The sequence below is a fragment of the Anser brachyrhynchus genome, assembly GCF_964034855.1.
Source record: "Anser brachyrhynchus genome assembly, chromosome: Z".
NCBI lineage: Eukaryota > Metazoa > Chordata > Aves > Anseriformes > Anatidae > Anser > Anser brachyrhynchus.
In genome coordinates, this window is record NC_137697.1 from 69981421 (window position 1) to 70001878 (window position 20458).

At 44.2% G+C, this 20458-nt stretch overlaps 1 protein-coding gene across 9 annotated transcripts in view; it reads right to left on the minus strand.

The window, feature by feature from the left end:
• The window catches only part of PALM2AKAP2 (PALM2 and AKAP2 fusion), a 257742-nt gene that overhangs the window by 211864 nt on the left and 25420 nt on the right, over positions 1-20458 (minus strand). For all 9 annotated transcript variants that reach the window (XM_080573326.1, XM_080573327.1, XM_080573329.1 and 6 more), the window contains exon 2: positions 542-622. In XM_080573326.1, the coding sequence (XP_080429452.1) occupies positions 542-622 (81 nt within the window). The remainder of the gene's footprint in view (positions 1-541; positions 623-20458) is intronic.

The window sequence follows — 20458 nt, forward strand, 5'->3', positions numbered from 1 at the left end:
TTCCTCTCTGTGTAGGCACACACATACGCATCAGCATCCTCCATGCGTGTGCATCCTGCCCATTTTATTCTGGCACGTATGCCTAACAACTTCATACTACAATTAATGCTCTGCACACACACAGGCGTGCACAACGACACCCCCCCCCCTGCAAAGCACACACACGCACAAAACCTAACGACAGGCACCAGCACAATTTAGCGCAGCTTTGCAGGCAGAAAAGTGCTCACCGAAGCCATGCAGTGCGTGCCCAACCCACGGCGACCGGAGTCTTATCGTTATGTATAATAAACAACACTGCTCCACATTAGCAGCACAGTGCCCACACCCTCCCGACCCCATCCCTGCAGCACGGTCCTGTGCACGAAGCAAGCACAGGGAGCGACGAGCAGGCAGGGTATGAGCGCTGCAGGAGACAGGCTCTGGCAGCGAGAGCTGCTTCATGTCGGGGTGGGCTCTCCCCAGCTTTCAGGCGTGTGATCTGCATGTCTAATAATGGGCAGATTTAGTCAATCCATCCTTTCTGGCGTCGGTCCCTTACCTTGAAATGCTGCAGCTGAAGTATCTGGTCCTCAAGCTGTTGTCTCTTGCCTTCTATTTCTGTCTGCCTTTTCCTTTTTTCCTTGGAAAAATAATTTCAGAGAGAGAGAGAGAGAGAGGTCGTCAGAGAAATGGAGGATTTAAGGGTGGCGGATTCACAGGAGCATGCAGGCAGCCACACACATCTGTGCAGATGCCACTAGTCCCATTTCACCTGCTCTCTGCCCGCTGGGAGGGTGCCAGCTCCGGTCCAGCCAGTCGCTCACCGGCAGGAGAAATTCTCCTCACTGGCTGACGGCAGCCGGAGCAGCAACAGCGTGCACAGTCCCAGAGGAGGGGAGAACACAGGCATCACAGCTCAGAGGGAAGTTAAAGGGACACAGATGCTCTTTCTCGTGCCAGACCCCGGGGCAGGGATGGGGACCGCCACGTGATGGTAAAGCCACACGAGGTTGGAGGGGCATCACCCATGGAGGGAGGTGGGCTACAGGTGGAGAAGTCCCCTCGGGGCAGGTGCTGAGGCTCTCCCCAGGCTTGTGGGGAGGACGTGTTTTGGTTGGGTTGCACAGGGCTGATCTGAGGTGAAAATGGGGTGTGTAGGCTGCTTGGTTTGTTTGGGATTCAGAGCATCACTGCACAGGAGCTGATGGCCTGTAAGGCTCCCAGTGGCCAGGCTGGCCACATAGTGTGCCAGCAACTGGTGGTTCTCAAGGTCACCTCCACAAACGTTTTCATCAACCTGTGCTCAGCAGCAGGCTGTCCCAGATCTTTTAGGAGAGGAACTATTTGCTCTCCTCATCTTCCACCCCTTCCTGTTACGGAGCACCAACCAGTTGCCTTGCCCAAGTTTTCTGTGCCCGGCGGGGAGCATTGCTCCTCACCCTTCCCTAGCCTGGATCAGGTTCCCCTTCCCACAGGTGTTTTCTCATGTTAAATTTTCTAGCCAAGACAGAAATACCAAACACAGGCAGGCCACGCCAAAACCACACCAGCCACAGCATTTACTGGAACAACAGTTTTCAACTTTTACTTATAGAAAGCATGTTTTTGTTATTTAAATATTTCAGCAGCTGCAAGGTTGGACTGGAAGACATCTGGGGATTCCTTCAGTCCCAAAAGTCATTTCTTTGTTCCATTTCTGGGTGTCCTACTGGGAATTCTCCACTTTCTAGGGATTTCATACCTTTGTGTCTCATTCTCAGGGGGCATAAAGGAAGATGCTCTTTAAGCACAAATAATTTGTGTTTATATTGGATCTCAAACCAGGGATTTTAAGTGAAAGCACAACATTTGCAAAGAAGATAAAAAAAACATTTTTTAAACCAGGTTCACTCAAAATAGAGTCAGATAGCTGCCTGGACCACTCCTATTGAAAAGTGAGACATGGGAACTGGTAAGGGGAAGGCTGGATTAACGAACCCTGGAGAGGCAAAGAAGCCAAATGCTGCATACATCAAGAAGTTCTGCAACACACTGCATGTTCTTTTACGCTGATTGTGTATCCAGATCTACACATACACACACACACACACAGAGCTGTCTGAGGGACATAAGAATATTTCCGCTGAACAAAAATATTCTGCTAAAGTTGTTTCGGAAAAGGAAAACTGGCTTTTTGGATAACTAAAATATCACAAATGGACACTGTCTTAATCTGAAAATGACATCTTGCTGTTCTGTGCATGCAGAAGACAATTTGCATTGAGCACATGCAGGCATAAAAATTTATGCATGCACCTTTAAAAATCGGTCTTTATATAAAATTGATAGCCTGTGGAACATTTCTCCTATCGCTCCTCCAATCCTATCCTATCTCCCCTCTGTGTTTTTGAATAGAGCAGGATATTGCATGGAGCAGGATATTGCATGGAGCAGGATATTGCATGGCTCTGGGGCTAAAAAAAAACAACACAGCATTCTTCAGGGCTCTCTCTTGTTGTTGTTTTTGGTTACTCTTTTTTTTTTTTTTTTGGGCATGCAATATTAACAGTGTACTTTGGGGAGCAAAAAAACTTAAAAGTCTGTTTTCTGCTATTTCCCAAAATAGCTGGTCAGCCATGGACCTGAATAAAGTGGTTATAAAAGCTGTTCCCATTAATGGCCTAATATTCTCACAATAAGGATAATTCTCTCCTGCTTGTGCTAAGGTGAGCAGACTGACATAATGCTTGGATCTGATGTATGCAGGCATTAAAAACGTGCATCAGATGCAGCATAGGCCAGCATAAGGCACCTACATCTTCACAATTAACTGACCTACATTTCTATGTGTTTGTTGATAGGCATATATATGCGTGTGTGTCTTCTACCCTTTATAAAAGCCCTCCTGCTCAAATACATGACAAAAATCACCACTGTACTTTCTCTCACTGGCTGTGTCATGCCTTATAATGGATGTGACAAGACAGCCTAATAAAACATAGATGGAATCTTCTTTGTGAGAAAGGGAAAGCACTTAGAGTATTTTCCCTGTAGGCATCAACACAGCAGGCACTAAAATACTTGAACTACTTACTAACTAGTGGGCTTCCATGGAGTTAAATTGGAATATTGCTCACATTTCCATTTTACTGGCTCTCAGTCAGCCTGACCACACACTTCCACCCTCTCATTTTGCACCATGACAGAAAAAGTGATTTTTTTTCTTCTGAAGATTGCATGAACTGCAGTACGGGTAATTAGCTGTCAGGACTTTTCACCTTCAGGTGGCTTGGTCACATTCAGTCTGGGTTTCTCCCAGTCACTGAAGGCTGTGTGTACACACATTCCTAATTTATACAGGCATGTTCTGAAAAGATGTGGTAAAAGACTGGACAGGCCAACAAAAATCCCACAAAAATCAGCATCAAGGATTTTAGGTATTCAGTAGGTGAATTAAGTTCTCATTCAGGACTTTACTGAAAGCATGAGGATGTAAAGCACCTGCTTAAACTGAGTATTCGCCATAGCAGTTTGGTACTTTTCTATGTTGAAGCCTGTAAAGTAAATGTTCCTCCTTATTCTAGCCATCTGTTGAAGATTATATAATGTAGTGTAATATAATGTAAGGTAATGTACTGTACTGTAATATAATATAATTAATATAATGTAATTAATATTATATTATATTATATTATATTATATTATATTATATTATATTATATTATATATATATATATATATATATATACATATTTCCCAAGCAGGCCTATTGATTTATTAAGGTTCTTATCACCAACAAAATAAAGTGATCACCTTAAACGAATAGGTTCACTCCACACAGCTCTGTTTCAACACATGTCCTCTCTGACAATACAAGGAATATCCCACCATTGCTTCAGCTAGGTATTGATGCTCATCTCCCCCAAGAAGTGACCCAATCTGGAGTACAGGAGGTTCCCTCTGAACACCAGGTGTTCTTTACAGTGCAGGTGACAGAGCACTGGCACAAGTTGCCCAGAGCCTCTGGACTGTCCCTCCTTGGAGATCCTCAAAACCATCAGGCTATGGGCCTGGCAGCCTGCTCTGGGTGGCCCTGTCTGAGCAGGGAATGGACCAGGTGGACCCAGAGGTCACTGCCAGCCTCAGCCTTTCTCTCATTCTGCATCTGAAGCCAAGCCATGAATCTCTGTGACTGCTATTCTGTGATGGGGTTGATTAGCTTTACCTACACCGATGAGCACCAAAGCCACATTTCACTCTGCTGCAGAAAACGAGGGTCTTTCAAAGGTTTCCCACTATCATTACACCTCATGACCTCCAGTCCCTTATGTTTCACAGCAGCAGGTTCAGTTTTGACAAAAACTACCTGAAAACCCAAGTGAAGCTTGAAAGACAGGAGGGAGAGATGGCTAGGCGTGATCTGAGGTTGAGGGAGACACCCACCTGAATCCCAAGCAAGCCAGAGGACTGGATGTTGTACAGTTCCTACACATTTTGAGGATGCTACTGAAAACCATAGGTTAGGATATCACTTGTGCACACCCATTCTGTGGACATCAAGGCATGTTTTTTTTTTTTTTTTTCCCCCAGGAAAAAAAAACGAGGCTTAAAATAGGTGGAGAAAACAGGCACAGAAGCCAGTTTTACTGTGAATATAGTAGGTTTAGCAGAAAAGATTTATATCTTTCTGAGGTGTTCTGCTTTTGTAAGAATATAAACTCTCCACTTGGAGCGTTACCTTTCCAAAATGGTAGAGTGATGTCCATGAGTAAAACAAGATTCTAAATTTATGTCTTTCCCTTCATCAAAAGTGCTAGGAAAATGAGAAAGTGAAAGTATTTTATTTTACCTTTTATTTTATTTATTTATTTATTTTTTACTCACAAACCCAAATGGTGGGAAAGGAACATAGGTCAAAGGGCAAGCTGACTCACATCTTGAAATCTACTTAATGAAAAATGAGATTTGTATTCAAGAGTTCACATGTGATGCCAAAAGTAGAACATGGAAAATATAAATGTATTTCCCTTTATGAGAGGCCTGTTTTTGGAAAGAAAACAATTGCTGCACAGCGCTAAATTTGGCCAGTGCCACTTTCCATATCGCTAAAAAAGAAAGAACATCAGACAGTTAGTAAGCAAAGATCCCATCTAGCTTGAAGAGAAAGAGTTGTCTGGAGGATGAAATGGAGATGTATAAAACCGTGAGTGGCATGGAAACCACGAGTGGACATCTACTGCTCACCCTGTAAGACAGAAAGGGACATCCGTGAAGCTGGAGGGGGCAGGTTCAAAGTCAAGGCATCGGTCTGCAGTGGAAATCCCCATCTCAGGGTGCTGTGGGTGCTGGGAGATGCTGGGGGCTCCACTGGAGCCTGGTCACAGACAGAGAAAAGGGATACTGTGAAGGATGCCACATAAACTGAGTTGCATCTGGTTCAGGAAGCCCCTGGACCAGAGATGGTTTTGAGGATGAAAAGGTACTTTGGAAGTTTTCATATACCCGTCCCTCTAGTGCACATGTTAACACCATCCGTTTTACAGCCCTGTCAGAAATGGGATGCAGGAGTTTTTGTCTGATTCAGGACAGCTGCTCTCATGTTACAGTTGATCAAAATAATTTAGAGTTTAGTGTCAGACTTGTCAAACCATTCCAGTCAAAAAAAAGTAAAATCAAAGCAAACATAAGACCTTGAAAAAAAACCACCACATTATACCAAAATGCTTCCCTTTGACAGCGCAGTCACAGAATAATTCAGTTTTCCATTGCAATGTCATTTTTTGTTGTTGTTCAGAAATTTGCTTGCACAGGGTGTGAAGGGATACAGAGATTATGTAGCTTGCAGACTGGTAGCTGTCTGAGTAGAAGCATGCACCTCCAAAGCCATGTTAATCCTTGGGGCGATGGGGCCTTGGTGAAGTCCTCCACTCCACTTGCGCTGGCAGAAACACCTGTTTTCTCTGGTCTCCAGCCAGCTCAGATACGTGCTGAAAGCGCTCCACAGAAACTAAGTGCTGTTTGATTGACCTCACTGGGGAAACATGCCCAGAGCCAAGAGCAGGCTAAGGATTACAGTGCAAGCGAGGTAGAAAAATGGATGGAAAAACGACTGAACGTAAATCGGAACATAAATCGGTGAACACGGATTGTGTGCTGGATGCTGTGACCACAGAGGGGACGGGCAGGGCAACACAGATGAGTGAGTGGATGTTTCCACCAAGGGGTTTCCCGGTGGTTGCAAGCCAAGCAAGCACCTGGGCAGCCCAGGAGGAAGGGGTGGAGTGGGTGGGCTCCTGCCTGCCATGCCGATGCAAAACAAATGCACCAAAAAGTGGCATATGCAGAGGAAAATTACAGTCTGCTTCAAAGCAAGGAAAATAGTCACAAAAGCATATCTTCAAAGAACCACGTGGATTTCTCTGATCAGGCATTATTTTCCCCACTCTGCATGGTTGGCAGATATTATTCTCTGCTTCCTTAAAGCTCACAGATTTTTAGGACAGTGAGTAAGGAAAAAAACACGCAAAAGAGCTTCTGACACCTCATTTTTCTGCTGCCAGCTCAGGGACATCCAGAACTAGGGGAAAAGGAGCATCCGGATTCCATGAATCATTTCCATCTGCAGTCAGCATAACCCCAAGGAATCCTTCTTTCTGGAGACTGGTTCTCCCGTGGGAGCTGCAGCTTTCCTCGGGGTGGTGGTTTAAATGGCAGTTTTCGATGTGGCAATGGCGCTGCTCTAAGCAGAGAAATGAAACCTGTGGATTTGCTTTGTCTTTTGCAGTCCAGTGGTAATGCTTCACAGAAAAGAAAATATTAATAAAGACAGGTTGGCAATTTTTTCCTCTTTTTTTTTTTCTTATTTTTTTTTTCTCCACCTTGCCTCATTCCTGTCTGGTCAATTCCTCTGTCTTCCTGCTGTATTGAATATGGGAAATGCTCATGACAGTGCCCGTCTCTGCTAGCTGCAATGGCGCAGTCCCCTACCGAGAGCTGTTGCTGAAGTGCAGCTCTCAGTATTTCCTGCAAACAGCACACCACACTGATCGCTGCACCAGCAGGGGCTGGGCGTGGAGATGGAGCAGACAGGACTGCAGCAGAACAAACACACCTCAAACCTCTGAGGTTTTGGCAGAAGGGTGCCTGCTGCTTTTGGGTAGGTGATGCCTGCTGCCACCACCTTGCTGCCAGGACAAGACGGGGAGCCCATCGTCCTGCCAAGTGTACCAGAGCACAGAACCACATGTACCAAGGCTTGTCGTGGAAGGCGTGTCATGACGGGCAGCCCTGCATCCTCTGTCATTGCAAGCTGGAGGCCTGTCTGCCCTCACCTCTCAGGCATCCAGAGTTTTGTGTTTCTTCAGATAATGGGGAATGACTCCTTCTCCGACAGCTCCTCTCCTGCCCTGCTCCTAGCAGGAATGGAGTCTGCACTCATACCTTCCCAAGACTTATTGTTTCTTTCCAACCACACCATCAACAGCACATAAATGTAAGCCTCCAGCTTTGCTCACTGAGGTGTTTTCCTAAAAGATCCTCTCTGCCCCAGTCCCCCAAAACCCGTGGGCACCTGGCAAATATTTGTGTCACCTTAAACATGAGCCAGGGACAATTTCCCTATATCTGTGTACTGTAACACAGCTTCTGAACTTAGGAACACTCTGCACTCTGTGCTGATGTGCAGCACCTAAGAAGCTGCCACCCTGACCCACCCTTACAGTTTCCTTGTGCAAGAGTTTTTTTGCCTACAGCACAGCTTCATGATTTCAAACATCCTGAAGCTCCTGGGACCTTGGTGGCTCACCCCGCCTGAACCTGAACAAAGCAAATCATACGTTGGAAAGCTCTTGGTGGGAGGCAGGGACAACAGGAGTATGAGATGCTGCTGCAACCTTTTCCACATATCCTCTGTATATCCACTATCTCGTAACAAAGCTGTATGTCTCTATCACTCCAAGCAACGAGCAAATGGGTTCCTTGGGAGTGAATGACAGGAGCTCCCAATGCACAGGTGCAGCAAATAAATGCCTGAGGTGAGCGGATGAAACCCACCCAAAAGGTAAAGGCTGGGTTTAGCTGTCTTCCTCAAGCAAGCTCTTTCCACAGTTGCACGCCTATCGGAAAGCAAAGGAAAGAAGATCTTTCACCTCCTCTCTTGTGGAACTGGCAGACTGTGTTAAACTGGAGATTTTTCCCACAAGGACTGATTCCCTTTAGATACACAGCTTACCACTGTGTGCACAAAAATGTCTTGGCATGTTGGTTTGGGCACAGAACAGGCTTACTTCACAGAGGCAGACCCTGGTGAGAGAGTAAGCAGTAGGGCCTGAAAATTATAGAAATGCTTTTGTTTCTCATCTATCAGACAGGCTTCTGCTAAGACAAGTATAGAATCACTTACAGAGAACTGCACCCTCAGGGTGAAGAAAGCAAGACGCACTCAGGCCAGAAATACATCTGCTTTCATTGCAGCCTTTCCTGTAGTCGTGAGTGTCAGAGTGTCAGAGTGAGCTGCTTATGTACAAGAACTGGGTGGTTTGGAAGAGATAAAGAGATACATTTCCCTGTAAACAGCCCAACTGCTTCCAGCAAGGGAGCAAATGTGTCTGGTTTCCAGCCCCCTTTCTTGCTGATTTTGTCATTTGCATGCAGAATAGCAGTTCTTGCTTGGATAGAGAAAACACACTCAAAATATTCATTTTATTCATTTTCTCTGAAATGCTCCAGCTTTTCAGACATCTAGTGGATGGGCTATGCTTGTGTGAGGGTGAAGGATCTTTTTCTCCTGTGCTGACTGGTCAAAGAAAATAAAACATCTCTGTGTCCTTGTGCACTTTGTCCACAGCTAGTAGTTCAAGTTGTTTAACCATAGTAGTTTAATCATAGTAGTCATCCTGTTGTTTGGACACCAAAGGAGGAGTTCATCCACATGGAGCCCTGGAGGATTCACTCCTGCTCAGGGCTTCTGGATATGAGCATTTCATAACTGCCATGAGCCCACTGCCAATGTCAGACGCAAGGCTTTAAAGGGCAGAGCTGTCCAAGAGGAGAGAGGATCCTCCCTGGTGAAGACAAGAACCACTGAAGGGTTGAAGCAAAAACTTAGCTGCCCTGGGCACTTATAATTATTGCTCCCTGGTCACCGAATCCAACCACCATGGTGCACACAGACAATGACTGCTTAATTAAAATCACCATGCATCTCAAACAACAAATAAAAGGATGGCACAGCTCCCAGAACAACAGCTCTTAATGAAAAGTGATGAACGCGGGAAGGAATTTCCTTCTGAAGAACTACCCCAGTACCGTTTTTGAAAGGGTGCACAGCATAAAAATGTGTCATTGAGAGGGTGAGGTAAAATTATTTTAGGACAAATCATGATAACACATAAATTCCCACTTAGATGCAAACATCACCTCCATTTTGACGTCACCAAGATTTTGCCTGTAATTTCCTCATTTCACTTAATGCTACTGGAATGTCACCGGAAGCTGTGGTTTAAGTCTAACGCAATCCACAAGCATTTCTGAGTGAACAACACACATAATGACTCTTTGAAGTATGAAAAGACTTAGATAACATCTTCCTTCCTCCCAAATCTGAATTGAAACTTAACATGGGCTGAGAAATAAAGACACACTTTCCTAATCATTTACAATTTGATCAAGGGTGTCAAGCTCTTAAATGGCACCTGAGAGATGATCAGGTGTATTAGAGTTCAAGTTTGTTTTCTAAAGGACTCCTCTTTTTTCTTTCTGGAAGATGTGACGTGACACAACAGCAAACAGATGCCTTTTGAATGTTGTATTCTCACTACTTACTAAATTTACATCAGTACTCCTTCCAAAACTTCGCAGTCTTAACACTATCCCCCAAATCAGGTCCACATGAGTCCTACAGCAACCCTCTCTGCAGCATCAGTTTTATTGGGAAAGTGCTCAGAAGCCTGAACAGTGCACATTGTTAGTGTAAATCATGAAGTAGGTATTTATCCATTATTCTGGGTAATCCTCAACACCAGTCATAAATGAATTTTATTACTTAGTGTCTACTATGGCTAAGCTCCAAGGCTGTGTATAGCTAGCTAGCACTGGCCTTGTTCTACTGGAGCCTGAGCTAGATGGAAAAGTCAATGTCTTCTGTTGGCAAATTAGTTTTCTTCATAAAATTAAGGTGGAAAAAATCTAGATAATTTTGCATAAAACAAATTCTGATACATCTTCTATTTTCTGTAGAAACACAGAAAGATTTTGAAAGAAGTTACTTTAAATCAACGTTTTTTCTATGTTTTTCTTTAAAATATGTTTTGCATTAAAATGTTAACCAGACACTGACCTAAGTTTTACTTCATAAAAAAATGTGCAAGTAGTTTTCATTAGTCTGAATAAACTGTAGAAAACCAGTTCATTAACCCTCCCTACTCTCCTGTTATCTCTAATAGGCCTTGTTTTTTATTCATGGGGCTCAGTGTACATCACTCCACTGTGTGCTGCTGAAGTGGAGAAAGACAGAATTTGGTTGTTATGGGCTTAACTTAATCAGATTTCCGCAGCTATGAAGAAAAGTGTGCCTTTCTTTTTTACTCTCCTTCCCCATGTGCTCCTTAAATATCTGTTCTTGCTGTCAAGCGGGACATTGAAAAGCTTGGGGAAACGTCCCTGATTGCAGCAAGTTGTTGAATAAGCATAGAAACACCTATACAATGCTGATGTTGTCCTGCAAAGCAGGTGTTGATTGTAACGTTATGACACCCATTAATGAATTTGTAACTCCTCCATTAAGAAATGAAGAATAATTCACTGAGGTTTTAATCCAAGACATCCAAGCCAAAGCTGCTATCCTGTACACTGGCTTTCCCTTTAAGCATTATTTTTTGCTTGGTGAGGACTTAGATCAGACTCACGGAGGCTGTGATTTTGGCAGAATTAATTTTCCCTCTTTGGGGAAAACATATTTACATTGCATGTATCACAGACATCCCAACTTCAAGCAACTTAAATTTCCCCAAGACACAGTGGATTGTGCAGGAAGAAAAAAATTAGGCTTTCTCCTATGGAAAGGGAAAAAACTCTGGCTGGTCAGCATGGAGCAATGGCTGGAGCAATGGCCAGAGCCTGTTGGGATAACAGCAGTGTTAATTCTTATACCTGAATCATATCCAGTTTTTTGCTTGTTATTTTCAAAATAATGGTAGACAAGATCCAAACGAAGGAATTAATGCACAGAGCTGGGCTTTGTGTTTTAATCCTTGTAGTCTGGCTGGATCAACAAATTATTTCAGTGTCTCGGTGCTTCACATCAAAACGTTTTCACTGCGTTGTCGTCTCCTTGCTTGCGAGCGTGGCAGCTTGCCCACTGGCACCAGAGCTGTCCATGCTGGAGATGATGTCCGTGCCACCAGAGCAGGGGTGGGCTCAGCTGCCAGGCTGCCGCAGGGCTCCTCTGCTGCTGGAAAATGCTTCTTGTCCTTTGCGAAATGCAGTCGTTAGCTTAAAATCCTTTCTTTAGTCTTTTGTCTAAGTTATGTCTAACTATGGTCATGAAATAAGGATGCTCAAGTTGTCTGATGCTGACACAAGTTACAGCTTCTGGTGTATTCAACTCCCAGCCTCTACATTCACGAAGGAAAGGTCACCCTGCTTTACACCCAGAAGAAAGAGGGAGACAAACTTCCCTAACAACATAGGGGGATGCAGTCAGAAGCCTGGGACTTGCCAGCTTACAGACGTTGGTGTCCTTTCAACCTGCTGGTGCTGATGAGATTACACACCAATTCACAAGCAAGTCACCATTCTGGCTGAAGAGGTTGTAAGGGGCTGGGTCCCTCTTGCTTTTAACCACCCTTGAAGATACAACACATATGTGCGTTGCGAAGACTGACGTGGGTCTCAGAGACCATTGTTGCCCCTTTGCAGCCAGGAGGCAGGCATCCCGCTGAGCCCCAAGCCATCCCCGTAGCGCTGTGGGGTCTCAGCCTCCTCTCCAGCTCACCAGAGGAGTCACGTTACTCCAACATGAGACCATAGAGACCATAAATGATAAGTGCGATCGTGACTGTGAGGGTGGATATGTCTATCTGCTTGGCAAAAAAAAACATGCTTAGTATGTGATCTAGGCACGCTAAAAATCCTACCAGCCTCAGCTTTGGCGTCTTGCCTACGCAGCACATAAAAGAACTGGCTTCATCTCCAACCCGCTTACTCTAAAGCTTATTTAATCTGACAGGTGTAGGATCACATGTCTCAACACTGAACTTTAGCAGTACATGGGAGGTATTGCTGCTATGTCATTCCTGTAGGTCAGGCATCCCAGCATTTTCTTGGTGAACAGGAGCAGTTGGGACACTATGCTATGGATTGCATAAAAAACTCATACACCCAGCTTCTGCTTGCACCACCAGAGGCAGAGATTAGCTGGCTCTAACAACACACCCAGACCCCACAACAGCTTCCCAGCAGCATGCAGAATTAAGAAACAAGATTTGATTAAGCACACCATGTGCCCTGGATCTTCAGGATGGGTTCGCTGCAGGTCCTCGAGGTTCAGACCATGCAGGAGCTACAGGTCATGGAGGCTTTGGGCTGCAGGAATAGCAAAACATGGACAAATGCATGGTGTCAGCCTGCTGCACCAGCTCGGAGACCCAGGGCAGTGCAGGAAGGAAACACAGTCTGGATGTGACTGCTTTGATGCTTGGCTCCAGAGACCAGATCCATTTATAAATGGGCAGATTTCTGCTGTGCTGTTGAAGGTGTCCTCATCCAGGAAACTGCCTGGGTTTCTCTGTGATTTACATCCCTGCTGTGATTTCTCTGTGATTTTCAAGCCTGTGTGCCAGGGAATTCACAGCTTCAAGGTCGCCCCAGGGGCTGATGTGACTGCTGCCTGGTTTGTGCAGGTGTGCATGCACAGGTGCTTGGGTTGGAGGGGGTTCAGGCAGGAAAGGCTGAGCAGTTTGGGTGAATTTCACACTCAGCTGACACACTTGACAGGTTTCTAAAATGGTGAACTACTTAAATGGCTTATAAACAGCAAATAGTGTGACACAAAAACAAAACTAAAACAGAACTGACAGCAGAAGAGGACTTGCCATTGTAACTGCAGGGATGTGGCATGATTCCTGCCTCTTTCTGCCCATCTCCTCTTGTCAGAGCAATGGGGACTCCTCCTGAACCTCATCAAGATGCCCCAGGGGTGCTATGTTACTGCCCCTGTGCATCTCCTCTGCCTTTGACTCAGTCTCCTGGAGACCCCTGTGCTAAAGAAGCTCCCCACAGGGCACATAACTTTGTAACCTGATTTTAAAGTGACTTCGCTCCTCCTTCCATGGAGCATTTCTGTCCATCTTTTGTTTCTATTAGCTAAAAAATGTACTACTGCAACAAGTCCTGGTGTGGAACTGAAGCAGGGAGACCACAGAGGGCACATCCACAGACAGATCCTACCCACAAAGTCAGGTTTATTCTTCCTCCTGTTTTACTCCATTCTGCCATCCAGAACACAGCATTTTGCACACGTGGGAGGGTGAAGGTAAGGTCTATCTCTGCAGATGACCCAAGAGGTTTTTCACCTTCCTTGCATCTTTTTTTTTTTTTTTAAACCCTTTTCAGACAGGTAGCTTATTTGTCTCCTGGGGTTTAGGCAATGTAATCAAGTTTATGAATAGTTATCATCTGCTGCTGTTTTCAACCTGTTGCTCTGCACATCCCTGCAGGAGTTCCTGGTCAGAATTCTGTTTCATCCAGGTCTGTGTAAAATGTATTTTGCATTCAGGTCTCTAAAATGTAAAGTTAATTTCTCTTTGCTGCTAAATTCAGCTCCTGGATGAAGATGCAAAATGCAGCTTGCAGACAAACTGCAATGTTTTATAGGGTTTATACTTTCTGTTCTCTTGCAAGAGCATCTAAATATAAAGGTCTGACTTCCCAAGCTGGTTGAGTAGCTAAAGCAATAATATACCAGAGCACTAGCTCTGAGGTCCCTACCCCAACTCCTCTCCCTACAGCTTCACTTTGGTGTGAAAGATACATAAAATTGAGATCTCTGACCATTTGTATGGAAAGATCTTAAGGAACATGCTCAAAAGGTACATTTTGTTGACGGCAAGACAGACAGAAAGCACCACATATATTCACTCATCTGCCTCTGGTTCTGTAGTATTAGGGCATGTCGTAAATCTGAATTCAACATGGTATTTCCTCCATGCTCATGCTGAAATTAACCACTATAGTTTGCTTGTTGGTGGAACAAAATAGTTAGTTGTGTTCTCCCAGCATTTAGCAGCATGGTGATAAGTATGTGTCTTTTCAAAATCTCAGTCAAAAAGAAAGATCTGCTGAACTGGATCTGGCTCTTGAAGTATTAGAGGCAGCTTTTGTGTTGGAAAGTTTGTGGAGCAAAAGCCTTCCTTGCTTTATCAATGGCATTTGATAGGATTTGCCCCTGGTGGCAGCTGATGCTACAGTTACTGAGGCAAAACTGGCTTGGCTTTGCCTTAGCAGAGTTGGCTCTCCCAGCTTGTTGAACAGAGTATGTTTTTCTTGGGCATATATCTTGCAAATCTCCTCAGAGATGTTCTATTATGTTGATAGTTGGTATGGTGCTCATATTCTTTCTTTCTTTCTTTCTTTCTTTTTTTTTTTTTTTTTTCAGCTAGAGGAAAGAGGGGTGGAGGGAAACAAGAGCTCCCCACCTACCTATCGGAGGACTTTTGCCAGAGTAAGAGTCATAACTCTTAAAAAAAACCAAAACCTCTCACCCCACACTGAACTATTTACATCTTCCACACAAAGCCAGCTACAGTTCGATGGCTGTGCCATAACCTAAAATCTGGTTCACTGCAGAGCCTGGTGTTAAACAGTTACAGGTTAGGCACAGTGTTGCACACAGCTGACCCACACGTCTTTGCAGAGACCTGCAGGAGGGAGCATCAACCACAGCCCATGGGCCACTGACAAGTGGCCCAGTGCTTTTTCTAGGTGTCCCAGAGACTGGGAAGGGGGCTGGGAATTTACTTCCAGGTGCAGACAAGGGGTATGTAATTCATTTATCCCTCACAATGAAGGAATCCAAGGGAGGCTTTTTTCTGAGGTCTGAATGTCAGTGGACCACCAGCCCTGTGTAGAGAGGAGCTCCGGAGCCCTGTAGCACCACGACTTCCCATAGCTCAGGCCAACATCTCACCTCGCTGCAAGTCCCTGTGCAGGAGAGGAACAAAGAGTTCAAACCAGGAGAGCTCTTAGAGGCTTCAGTAAGATCCGGTTAGAAAGCTGTTTTATTTTTGCTCACGCAGAGATTGGCAAACCAGGCTAATGCTCCAGACAGTATGTAGAGTGTTACAATATTAATTTTGTGTAAAGTCATTTAAAATGAGAAAACCACCTCCATCCTCCTCCCCCTCGGCCTCTCAGTGACTGTTGTTTCTTTTGCTGCCCTTCTGGATCTCACAGCTCATGGCAGACACAACACTACTCAGGCTGTCCTGATGTGCCTTCCAACTGCTGTGCTGCCAGAGACAAGAAACTTTATTTAGTCTGCAAGCCCTTGTGGCAGAGACAGTCTTTCTGCTCTATGCTTGTACAAAATTTAGCATAAAGAGGTACTAGTTCCTGCCCAGGGTCATTATGTTCTGACAACAGTATCATAGCCAGACACAACCACTGCACAGAAGAATTTTGTGCAAACTAAATGGATTCCCAAATCCTGACTCCAGATGAATAAAAACCTGGCCTTTTTTTTTTTTTTTTTTTAGCTGGTGATTTTTTTTGGTAATGCATATAGATCCCATGTGGGTCTTGTAGATAGGTACCATTGTGTTCCTCAACGAAGAAACAACTGTAACATGCCTGCTCCTTTCCTCCTGTCACACATTAATGTGTTACTACAAGCACAGTGGAAACTCAAGGATGGGCACATTCAACCCTAGCCATAATTAGCAGAGCTTTAGATGGAAGCTGATGAAATCAAGACATTTTCCAAAAGTCAGGGGAAAAGATTCCTGAGGTGGTAGCTCATAAAAGCAGGGGGAACTGATTTTCCACAAAGATCTGCTCAGGATTTATAGCTTGTTTATATGTCTCAAGCGTTTTTCTATTGAAGGACACCAGTTTACCACTTTATTAAGCCCTAGGTAATAATATAACTGTTTAGAAGAACAAAACCAGTAGTACTTAAAGTACTTTATCATTGGGATTTTCAAATGGCTTCACCCACTGTCTTTAATACGACCAGAATGAGGTCACTGTTTGCACATCTGCACTGCATGCTCTCCCAGGGCACAAGAACAAACTTTGCAAGCTACATCACTGATCTGGCGAGCATCTGCCTCCTGTTCCACTGAAATGATCTGTGACCTACTTGTGACAAGGGTCAGCTTGATGCAAAAACAACCCTCCGTAAAGCCCTCCAAATTTCCCCCATCTCCAGACTACAGCCACTGCAATGAGAACGTTAAAATGGACGAGGTGTAAGACTAGCTGCACACCACACAGGTCAAGAGGCCACAGTGCTCAGCTCTTACAGCAAGCTGGGTTTTGCTTTGCAGAGTGTGCATGCTGCCAGTGAAGTCAGATTGGGGTGAGAATGCTCGTAGTGACACTACTGCATGGCAAGCTCCTGCCCCTGAAATGCAAGAGGTATGCCATTGATGGGTTCAAGCCACTGTCCACCTGTGCTCTCCACAACACCTGAAAATCAAGTGTACAAAACTCTCTATTGGCAGGAGGGGGAAGAGGGCTCTGGTGGGCATGGGCAGGGAATGGAGTGTACTGGTAGCAATCAGTAGCATCACAAGCTCTTCCATTACTGTCTGAAGCGGCAAATGACTAGGGGAGAAGGTGTTTCATCAGCAGGTGTGAGCACTTTCTCAGTCTCATCTTGGCAAGAAAAGAAAGACCTGACCCCTTGGCAGCCTGCAGAAAAACCCAGACTAAAACCTTCTTCCTTCCATCCAGCTTTTACTAGAAAATCAAACCTAAATCATTGTATTTCTCTGAATGACATGATGTAGGGCAAAAGGCAATTTGTAATTTAGACTAGCTACTAAACACCATCTGAAAGGAGAGTCTGTAGAGGGTAAGGGTTTTGAGTTACTTTTACTTTTAGTAGGTGGTAGGAGAGCAGTAAGCAGCACGATATCTAGTAACTTCTTGAGATAACTCTACAAAATTTGCTTCTGCTCTAGGGAAAAAAAAAAAGAGAGAGAGAGAGAGAGAAAGAAAAAAAAATGTAACTTAAGTAACTCTTCCTTTCTGAAGAGCAAAAGCATTGACACGAATAGAGCATCTTTGTGGAAATAAATTAAAAAAATGTAAACAGCATAAAAGGTAAACATCATAGAAGGAAAATTTTCAACCACTGGTAGAAAAACAACACTCTTCCACCAGACAACTTCAGGCCTCAGAACTGCACCGCTTTGTAATGTAGTAAACATCTGCCCAGCAAAACTGCTGAAAAGTGAAAGAATTTTCACAGAATTTCTGGGGGGGTTCAAGCACTACTACACAGCCACAGTTGCTCCCTTGTATGACCTTTTTCTCAAGAACATGTTGAACATGTCTCTCATGGTCCTTGCTTGCAAAATAAAGTTAACTGTCTGGCATAACTCGCCAAAGCACATATACTCAGTCAATCACCAGGCCATAAGAGCTATGCAGAAGAGCTGTGGGCAGCTGGGACACAGCAGGATCTGGGTTACCACCTACAGAAAAATGTAGTTTTCTCCCTGTGATATTCTACCCATTTTCTTCAGTAACTTCTACTTGGATGGCAGACAGCCAGGGAAGAATCCACAGCACAGCAACACCACACTTTGTTATTACTCTCTTCTTTGCCTCTACTTTCGAGGCCCAAAATACAAGAGGTTGTTCTGCCACAGGGTCTGGTAGCAACAGCTGAACCCCCTCTCCCTGCTGTACCCCATAGCATGACCTGACACTCAGTCCCAGACAATATCTTGCCAGGCTGCGATAATGTTGCAGGTGAAGAAAAGTGCTTGAGGGGTCCCCTTTGCTTTCTGTACAAGATATTCACACCTTGTGAATTTGTACCAGGTAAGAACCATGATGAACTCTTTCCATCACATAGCAATGTGTCTGGAGGGAAATGCCCCGGGCTATCAAAGGAATAGAGAATCTGACCTCCAAAGAGGAACTGGTGGGAACATTTGAGCTCACAAATGATGAACTAGGAGAGAAATTCTGATTACTGGGGCCATAGTTTCTTTCTGTTCTGTCTTTGGGACTGCACAATGCTGTTTCTTGTTTTGCAGATAACACTGTATTTCACCCTTAACAAATATAATGCATGTGTAAATGCAACAAGCACAATTTCTTCCAAGTCCCTCCCCACATTAATGTTTGTTAGGAGCTGATGTAGTTAACTAGGTAGAAACACAAAATGATGATGCATGGAGTCTGCTTCCTGCTGTCAGTTTAGCACCTCTGCTATTTTTAGCACTCTTCTGAGAAGTGGAAATATGTTTTGATAAAGATGCTGTCTTCTAGGCAGGGAATCTGTCTATTCATATTAATGTAATGAGAATCATCAGATTTAAGCCAGCAAAGGGCAAAAGGTCTCTGCAATGTTTGTTATCAGCTATTCATTCTGTTTGTGTGAAGCTATCAAAGGGCTGGGCTAGGCACCGAGGCAGCTCATACCCACACTTTAAGCACACTGCCAGGGTTTATGCCTCAGGTCCTTATGTTTCTGGAAAGTCTTTGCTTGTTTTCCTGTAGCTACCTACAGCCTATATAGATCATGAGGCTCTCTTTCCTCCTGGAAGGCATCCTGAGATCTGCAATCTTCAGTAACAATCTCAGAAATTGATTCAATTTTTTCACAGGCCAAAGCTCCGGGTCCTGCTCTACTCAGTAAAATAGATACCTATATTTCACATAAAGTCTTTTGTGTTTCCAAGCCTTCTGTGTCCTTCCAGTTTTGGAAACCAAAAGATGGTTTAAAGCCATTCTAGAGCAAAATCTTCTGTATAAACAAAAAAAGACTGGGAAATACACCTGGGTTAGAAAGACCAATTCTATAGGTCATGTCTGAAAGGATAATTTCCCTGAAACTGTCCCTCCTTCTAGTCTTCAGATAACCCCCTGCCCTCAGCAAACTTGCCAACAAAAGACAAATTATCACAGACAAACACACATCATCTTTGAAGGAGACCATGAAAGAACTGCACGTGAAGAAATAACAAAGGCATGGCAAATTTCACAGAACTTGTCAATTTTCCACTTATCCTATAGCTCCTTTACTTACACTTAACTACTATACCTACTTTATTTACACTAGAATTCTATTTCTTACACTGAAATTCTTTTTTTGGTATTTGTCTGAGTAATGCAGCTCAGAAGAATGGTTCAAATGTAGCCTGAAGTTTTCTCCTTCATTTTCCCCTACCTTATTTTTTTTTCCATTTGTATTGGTTGGCCCAGTAAACTTTGCTTCATTTCCTTCTGACATGTGGCTGCAAAAATTTGTGTTTCTGAATAGACAGATAAAAGCCGCCAGAAAAGTCCTTTTGCTAAATAACTGAGTTACTGTCCACCTATAACACACTGCACATTTTTTTTTTCCTTTTTTCATATAAGTAGAATTACTTCCTAGATTCATTTGCATTAAATGCTGAGAGAAGACAACCATGTCAATTTCAGAGAACCCATCGTTGTTCAGAGGGTGCTGAAGTAGAACTGGACATGACCAAAGACAGCAGGACATTTTGCAAAATGGCCCATGTCTATATTGGTTAAAACAATTGTGAGAAAAAAGACCTCTCAGAGAGTAAAGGCTTTCACCCTTTTTCTTCATGCATTTACATCATGGCCCTACTCTGGATAAAATGCAGTCGTTGGTGTCCCTGGGAACACTGGAGTAACCCATGGCATACTTCACGGACCACCGGATGGCACTAGCATCCAAAATATCGCTGCCAGCCCAACATTTTTTTGGCCAAGAAAACAACCTTGGCTCTCAAGAAAACCACTCAAAACAGCAGCCTCTTGGCAGCCTGCAACACTACTTTCATCTCTGCCAAAATTGCACAGGTCAGAGGAAGAGTGACCTAAACCACAGAATCACAGAATCACAGAATCGTCTAGGTTGGAAGAGACCTCCAAGATCATCTAGTCCAACCTCTGCCCTAACACTAACAAGTCCTACACTAAACCATATCACTAAGGGCTACATCTAAACGTCTTTTAAAGACCTCCAGGGATGGTGACTCAACCACCTCTCTGGGCAGCCCATTCCAATGCCTAACAACCCTTTCAGTAAAGAAGTTCTTCCTAATATCCAACCTAAACCTCCCCTGGTGCAACTTTAGCCCATTCCCCCTCGTCCTGTCACCAGGCACGTGGGAGAATAGACCAACCGCCACCTCTCTACAGCCTCCTTTAAGGTACCTGTAGAGAGCGATGAGGTCTCCCCTGAGCCTCCTCTTCTCGAGGCTAAACAACTCCAGCTCCCTCAGCCGCTCCTCCTAAGACTTGTTCT